General features: G+C 37.5%; 1 protein-coding gene across 5 annotated transcripts; it reads right to left on the bottom strand.

Moving 5' to 3' along the window:
* Nucleotides 446–7096, bottom strand: LOC18768364 (tubby-like F-box protein 8). Of its 5 annotated transcripts, none has more exons than XM_007200963.2 (6): nt 6922–7096; nt 6262–6394; nt 5177–5634; nt 4899–4986; nt 2594–2726; nt 446–1437 (listed from the first exon to the last, which is right to left on the bottom strand). In XM_007200963.2, exons 3-6 carry the CDS (start codon nt 5522–5524, stop codon nt 726–728), a joined length of 1281 nt encoding a protein of 426 aa, XP_007201025.1. In that variant the 5' UTR covers nt 5525–5634; nt 6262–6394; nt 6922–7096; the 3' UTR covers nt 446–725. The 5 variants fall into 5 exon arrangements, with proteins under 5 accessions (XP_007201025.1, XP_020425703.1, XP_020425704.1 ...); XM_020570114.1 differs by having other exon boundaries at nt 6948–7096; XM_020570115.1 differs by having other exon boundaries at nt 6982–7091.

Below are 7991 nucleotides of genomic sequence, written 5' to 3'. Positions count from 1 at the left end.
GAGAAAAAAAAAATAAAAAAAGGACTGAGCAAGTTAAGAGAGAACCAAATTTCTAAAAATGTGATACAGGTGCAATCAATCGATAATAAAGATGTATTTATAGGTGGTAGTTTTAAAATTTTTGAAAAAGGGTGGTATTTTCACATAAAATTATAAAATAGGTGGCATTTTAAGCTATTTCTCAATTCTTTTTACCATTAAAACCATCACAATTAAATATTTGTCGTTCGTTTGAAGTTTAACCATCGGATCTCAATGGTTTGTTTATCAAGACCCCGCGCGCCTCAGGTGCACGAATAGGAAACAGCAGCGGGCCACAATTGATCCATCCGGTTCCAAAAACCAACAAACAAACAAAATTTCTCTTCCGCCTTCTGCTTCGAGGGTCCCAACTTTTTTAGCCCCATCTGGAATATCTCACATCTCATACCCAATCCTAGCTTGATTGATGCTACCAAGTCTAGACTCTTATTTTCAAAGCATATAATAAAACAATAGTCTTAACAAAAGATAGAGAATTGAGGAAATAGAAAGAAAAAAGAAAAACAATTGAAAAAAAAAACAGAGGGAGAGAGGCCCTCGTCTGATGTGCACTTTTCTTGTTCCGCACATGCAGTCTGGCATGAGTTGTAACAGTGACAATCATACAACAACCACAATCTATATGAAAGGCCTAGAAAGAATTACCAACTACACTTTCTATTTCTTGCCACAGTTTCTCTCCTCTATTCACATGCTAATTTGGTGTCAAAGCTGCTCAAGCAGATAGCAAAGGCCTGAAATGCAGACAAAGGATACCGGTAATCCATGGTAAACATATCCTTGCCAACTTTACCAAACTGAAGGATGATCTTGTCATGGTCAGATTGGGTTGGCTGCGGTGGTTGCGAGGGTGTCGGTGCACCAGCAACTGACTGTGTAGCTGCTATCAACTGAAAGTTCTTGACAGAGGCAACTGTTACCCTTCCACGGAAGTTAAGGCACCAACACTGCAACTGTTCATGCCATCTCGGTGCCTTGTTCCGAAGAATCAATGGTCTCTCTTTTCCTTCATCTTCATAATGGGACCCGACAATATCAGAGAATCGAGCACTGCTAAACTCAGTTGAATTATCAATTGATTTTGAGAAGGATATGCTCCGGAATGAGTCCTCAAGGGAGCGCTGGAGAAGCTCAGGCTGGCCAGGGACAATGCCACCAGGCTCAAGGGATGCGGCAGGGATTGAGTGCATGTTGCAGTGCATCCTGCGTGGCCCCCTAGTGCCAAGTACATTTAGCTCATATGTCACCTGAGCAATGTTGTAGCTGCCAGTAGGAACCTTGGGAGAGACCTTTTTAGAGTAAAACCGACGGCTTTGGCCAGGTGGGTAAAGCTGAGCGCTGTTGTAGGGAGGCTGGGTATCATAAATAATGAATTTGGTGCCTAGAAAATTAGACCTGAAAATGATGCACGTTAAACCAAACCAGATAGAAACTGCTTCAGGCCCATCAATAACAAAAATGAAGGGAAAGTAATATCCTAATACAATTATTATTATTATTGCATGTCCGCAAATTGATTTGTTTAGCTGCATTTCCAAAAGCATGAACTGCTAAAAGGTCAACAAACTTCGCTACTAATTAAGAATTAATAAATAAAACATGCCAACAATAAAATATTAGTTGCAATAAAAATATAAGAACCACTACTATACGAATGCATCCTTGAGAACTTAGGCAGCAACAATTGCGGACACTGACATCATGCAAAGTGACAGAACAAGTTGGTTCAGAAGTGTTACAACGGATGTAAAGTCTACTGATTAAAGATATCTATGTGTGAGTGAGCGAGAGAGTGAGTGAGTGTGTGTGTGTGTGTGTGTGTGTGTGTGTGTGTGTGTGTGTGTGTGTGTGTGTGTGCGTGTGCGCGCATACGTGTATTATTAGTAAATAGAAGATAATCTTATATCCTTGTACCAAAACACTTCATAACAAAAGGACTGTCACCAGTTATTCAACCATGGTCATAATGCCTCATAAAGTCAGTATTTCATACATGTTCAAATTAAGGATATAGCAATGGAAATTCCAATGCAGCCAAAGCAACTGAAATAGAGAGATAACACATAAAAGTACAATACTAGCCCACAATATCACCAATATCCTTGGATTTTTTTGAAGAAGAAAAGGGAATTGATATGTATAAAAAACAATTAATATGCATCTTAAATTTCTTTAAAATAATATCATTTGCAAAAGAAATACTTCTTGCAGGAGTTTACTGCAAAACCAAGGCTAAGAATGTAAAGTCACCATAACAAATCCCCATTGCCTCATATTATTAATCCATGGCCAATGGACAGCAGATGCAAAAGACAAGAAAAATGTTTTTAATTTAGTCTTGATCCATAAGTGTGCGCAATGAAGTTTTCAACATGCTCAATATTCCAGTCCCAGTTTTGTAACTAAGTTTCAGAAAAGAAAAGAAAAAAATTGTACAATGACACATTTTTAAGTTCTTAAGTTGCATATTTCGCTGTCTTTCTGAAGTTACTAACATATGAATTTCAGCATAGAATAGAACAGCTGAAAAAGAAAGTTCAACAAGAATCACCTCAATTTCCCAATGTAGGTGTTGCTTGATCTTGATATGTTATCAGCATCCATTGAGATCACATACTCTGTGCAAGTAGTTCTGCGCGTTCGTTTGGCAGAAAGAAGAAATTTCCCATTTTCAACAAGTAAGGCTGCAAAGGCATGGAATTGATCAACAGAACATCCTAAAATAGACTTGCAAGCAATAAAACAATCAACAGAAAATTGCTTGCTAGAAAATGAAGTAAATTATTTTCTGCACAATATGTTTGTCTATAAAGTTCAAGGTCGATTTAAAATTACACAACCCCTCTTTATATGAGTTATTGCAATACAATCCCTTTATATAACTGAGGCTAAGTAGGGTCTACATACAAACCCTATGATCTTGACATAGGGAGAAGATGATCATTCTTATGCAGTACAGACTGACAGATGTACACTATTTATAATATTTAGACAGCAAATCAACCAATTAGTAATAGAACTTAGCTAAACCAAATTCTGGTAATCAGAATTAAAATAAAGTTTAGAACTTTAACACTTGCTAATTGCCTCTATTATCAAACAGAAACCAAATGCCCTGATACAGGACAGCATGATTGATGGAACCCAATGATAACGTGTCAGTCAGGTAAGGCTAGGCCTCTCCGACTTAGCTGCGCTCTAGAGCCTTGAATGCGCTAGTCCTCGGAAAATGGTACAAGAGCAGACTGAAAAAAAAAAAACACAGCACAAGAAGAGGAGGTTGTTATAAGTGGATACAAAACACCAAATGGGTTGTTTGGAATCCATAGAGAACGAAAGTAAGAAATTAAGTTGACCCAACTAGCCTATATAGCCAGATCTGAAAGTATCCCTTAGATATATCAGTAGGTTGATATACATTATTGGTCAGTTCTCTAACAACTTCAGTTTTGGGGGTCCAATGGTTGACTAACATGGTATCAGAGCTCTGATTGTCGGAAACCTTGAGTTCCAAACTTCCAATCGACATTTCTTACTCATTAACTTGCAAGGTGCAGGGAGGGGCTGAACTTATATGCTTCTCTTTATATGTATTTTTCTACCTCTTTATGTGGAGGTGATGTAGTACAGCCCGTAGGTATTAAATTAATCACTTAACAATCGAACAGAGAAGAATATAAGAGATCGAGGAGAAGAAATATAGGTCGAAAAGACGAGACAAAGGGCAGAAACAGTAGAACAAAGAAGAATATCGGAGGTCGAGGAGAAGAAAATATAGATCAAAGTGGCGAAATCAGAGAGTTCTAGGAAAAGGTTTACTCAACATTCAAATCTGAATTTTAAAGAACGACATGGGGTTATTTATAGAAAACTAAAACCTAGACATAATAGGATAAAAATCCCTTGCTTAAACAGAAATCCTAATCCAAATAAAATAGGAAACTTAAAACTAGAAATCTGGAAATCTGGAAAAGTAGAGATCCTACTAGAATTGGGAAAACTAGACTAGGAAACTAACAAATACATTAGGAAACTAATAGATTTAGGTCCTATGTGTCCTGCATCAGGAGGACTGCACTTCAAGAAGGATGTTAACTTGATATATGTTGATGGTCCATTCACTAACTTGAACTTCTCAAGTCCAGTGGTTGTGTAAAATCAACCATACTCTGCTTGCCAAACAACTCCTCTAAGATACTGAATCAGGTTACATTCATCGAAGCAGGAATTCTACAACTTTGCACAATGCTGTCCTCTACTATGAGTGATTTGAAAATAGAATTTCAGTTTTTAAAGAGAAGGGTTAGATCATCACAATCAGCAGCATCAGTTTTACAAAACAATCATTTAGTGTCTAACCAACGATATTATATACCCATGTTAGGACACGAATAATTTGTCTAAGGTATAGAAGGCACTCCACATACAACAGACGAGGTCCTAAATGGCCTTGATAGTGCCTAGATTTAGCATCCACTGTCAAAAGGATGCTCTTAGCAATAGAAAGTTCCAAATGGATATTGCCTATATATTATTGGTCTTATTAAAGATTACGTGGTCATAGCACAGATCAATGGATCAGTTAGTATTATTTACAAATTAGTTTCCATGCCATATTCTGATAAACATGATGGTATATTGACCAAAGGTTGAGTTAATTAAATACTGATTAACAAGAAACCAATATTATTCGCAATAATACACACAAAAATTTCAACTAAGCTGAACACAACAAATGTTTTAGTAAGTTGATCATAACTATATTGTGAAATCCCAACAAAAACACATAACCTGAAATCTCACATTTAACTTGGTAAAGCATTAGTTCCAACAAAACAGTCTAATGAGAACTTTACCAGGGCTAAGGCAAAGGAAAAGGTGGTAAGTTAAATTAGACTTGTCCCTCTTGATAAAGCACTGGATCGTTCCATCCCGAGATCCTGGCTGTGAAAGGCAACCATGTGTCAGCTACTGGCTATTATGAATATGGTTAAAAGAGAGCATCTAAGTGCATAAACACATGCATAACTAACTTAAACAGAAAACCCAGGTAATGAAATTAAAACATAAATGGGCACCTTCTGCCTTTCATTAAGTGCCTCTCATAAGGAAGACAATACCACAAAGCTCTCACCTGCTTCAAGGAGACTGGGAAAGTAATCTTCCCAGAGAATTCAGGACTTCTGACAATTTCTTTGCACATTTCCCTCCATGACCTGCATACGGCAGCACAGGCAACAACATGCTTGCGAGAAGGCCAAGTACTCTCACTAGCCTCCAATCTTTTGATTACATCACGTAGTAGTTCAGGAGGTAGGCTAGCCCAACGGCTATTCTGGATTACCAGAGGTGGGTCGTGCAGCTCATGGACTGAACCATGTGATTTCCCCCTGTGATGACCAGGCAGTCTCACCTCAAAACTCCGTCTGGATAAACTTCCAAACCCATCCCTTACATCACGAACTATACTGCGAAATGACATTTACTCTGGCGTGCCAACAGACTCAGATGTTGTATATATCCTCAATGCAGATGCACAATATAATCCACTTCAAGTTGGGATGAACCACAAAACTATAACTGCAGGTTCAACTGCAAATGAACCAAACTAGATTCAAATTTCTGTTACAATGCTTAAAACCTAAGAAAGAAAAAAGGAAGAAGACTGATTGACAAAAGCACAAAGCAAGAAAAGGAGATTCTCAATAAAAGAAAGTCTCATTCTCACACATGGACTTAAAGCAGCCTAAAGTACCAGACTTTAATCAGATACATCTTTTGGCGGGCTTTAAAGCTGATCTTCCACAACCTAAACTACAATTAATTCAAACTTAAATTCCTACTTGTGCAGTCTAATCCAAATATAAAAATAAAAAATCTTTAGAAAACAACCCCCAGACTGAAACCTCTTCCACATGGAATTTTTAAAACTACAGTGTCTATAATTTGTTATTCTAGAATGCAAAACCCTTCAGAGACAAGATTGTAACTAAAACCCAAATACTTTTTGTTTTAAAAAAAAAAAAAGAAGGTAAAACAGTGTCATAAATATAGACAGCATGAATTATGCACCGAAATGAGATATGCAACCTGAATAAAAAAAACTAAATTGTAAAATCAAGTTGACCTAGCAGTTTAAATGCTCAACTCCTTAATAACTCACAGAGAGAGGAAGAGAGGGAGAGGGGGGGGGGGGGGAGAGAGAGAGCGCGCGCAAACCCGAAAAACACCAAATTAAATGCCAAAAGACAGTTTGAGAGCTTGGCACTGATCAAAGATACATTGCTTCACCAGTAAGGCTATCAGAAATCGGTGAACAACTTCCAAGAATCAAAGCCTACTGCTGCAATTCCTGCAAATATAAAATACTGCAATCTTAGAAATGAAGAAAAAGGTTAATAAATTTAGCCTACAAAACCAGAAAATGGAAAGCAAAAACCACCCAAAAAATTGTTCTTTTCTTTTTTCGGTTTTCCAACTACTTATGTTAAAAAGTAGATGAATCAAAGTCAGTATTTTGATCTCCATTTTGCTTAGAAGCCCAAAAGCATCCACAGTAAAAATTAAAATTAGCCAAAACTCATGAAATGAAACAAATTAATGCAGAACATACACCAAAATGTGGTGCTTCAAACCCCTTAAATTAAAAAAAAATTAAAATTAAAATTCAGATATTATCCATAAGGGATTTACACCCCCACCAACTGAAGAAAACCCACAAATGTTACAAGAATCAGACTTTCTAAGACGTTTTTGGGACAGCAAAGTTATAACCCAGAAAACGAACCTAAAACTCAACAATCAGAGAAATGATCCCAGGTGGGGCTGCAAATTTAACAAAAAGAAAAAGAAAAAAAAAACCCAGGAATTTAGACAAACATTTCAGACAGCTGATGCTTCAGTACTTCTTAAAGCTGCGATGCAAAACACCATAAAGACCTGAAGATCACAACCAGTTCACCAGCTTCTGCTCTCTCTCTCTCTCTCTCTCTGTCTCTCTGTGAGAAGACCCGGACTTCAACTCTTTATTCAATCCAGTTCACGAACAAATAGCTTTATTAACTTAATCCAAATTATTTAATTTTATCTATTTGTCTGAATTTTAATAACACCCACTTGAACCAGACCGAAATGACCATTGGGCCCTTAATGGTTGACTTTTTAGTCCCAGAACAACTCCCTGTGTTTCCGTTACCCGACCAATGGCGTATCTTAGTGCGAGATTCCTACGTAAGCCGCTTGTTGGAGCTTCAGCGTAATTTAGCATCCACCGCTTACGACATCGCGCTTTGAGAGTTGAATATGGTACTTCTCGGCGTACCGATATAATGTGGAAGCAGTTGTGTTATTGATCTGAACCGTTGATTCTGTTGAATGTTGGGATTTGGGAAGGCAGGTGCATGTGGGAAGATCATGAAATGGGCACGCTGTCATGATGGAGGCCTGTTGGAGAGTGGAATGACATTTGTATCCCTATTGGTTGGGACTGTACTTGCTAGGATGCTGCAGCTTGCAGCTGGCGGCCACGTGTTGGGATATTTTAACTTAGAAGTAAGAAAAACACTTTCATGAAACGAAGATAGCACTATTTTGCTATTCTCGACTAATCACAGTATGTCACGCGTGATAACTTTTTCACGTGGCAACATATGATTGGAAATGGATAGCAAAACAGTGATATTTTCATACAAGTTTTTTTGGCAGAAGTAGTTCTCCCTTGGTGTTGCCTGGATTTCATGGAATGGAATAGACAAAATTTTCGAGGGAGGAAGGGAGGGTATTGTAAGTTGTTGTTGAGATTGAATTTTAGATTATGTGATCTATATTAACAACAACAAAAACAAAACCAAAAGATTATGTGATATAAAATCACTCATATAATAGGGCCTTCAGCTTTTCATTTTGATCAGTTTAAATGTGGGTTAAACATTAGCATTTCTTTTTTCTTT

The sequence above is a fragment of the Prunus persica genome, chromosome G8 (genome assembly GCF_000346465.2).
Source record: "Prunus persica cultivar Lovell chromosome G8, Prunus_persica_NCBIv2, whole genome shotgun sequence".
Taxonomy (NCBI): domain Eukaryota; kingdom Viridiplantae; phylum Streptophyta; class Magnoliopsida; order Rosales; family Rosaceae; genus Prunus; species Prunus persica.
Note: the sequence above shows the minus strand (reverse complement) of the source record. Positions and strands in the feature narration are given on the sequence as shown.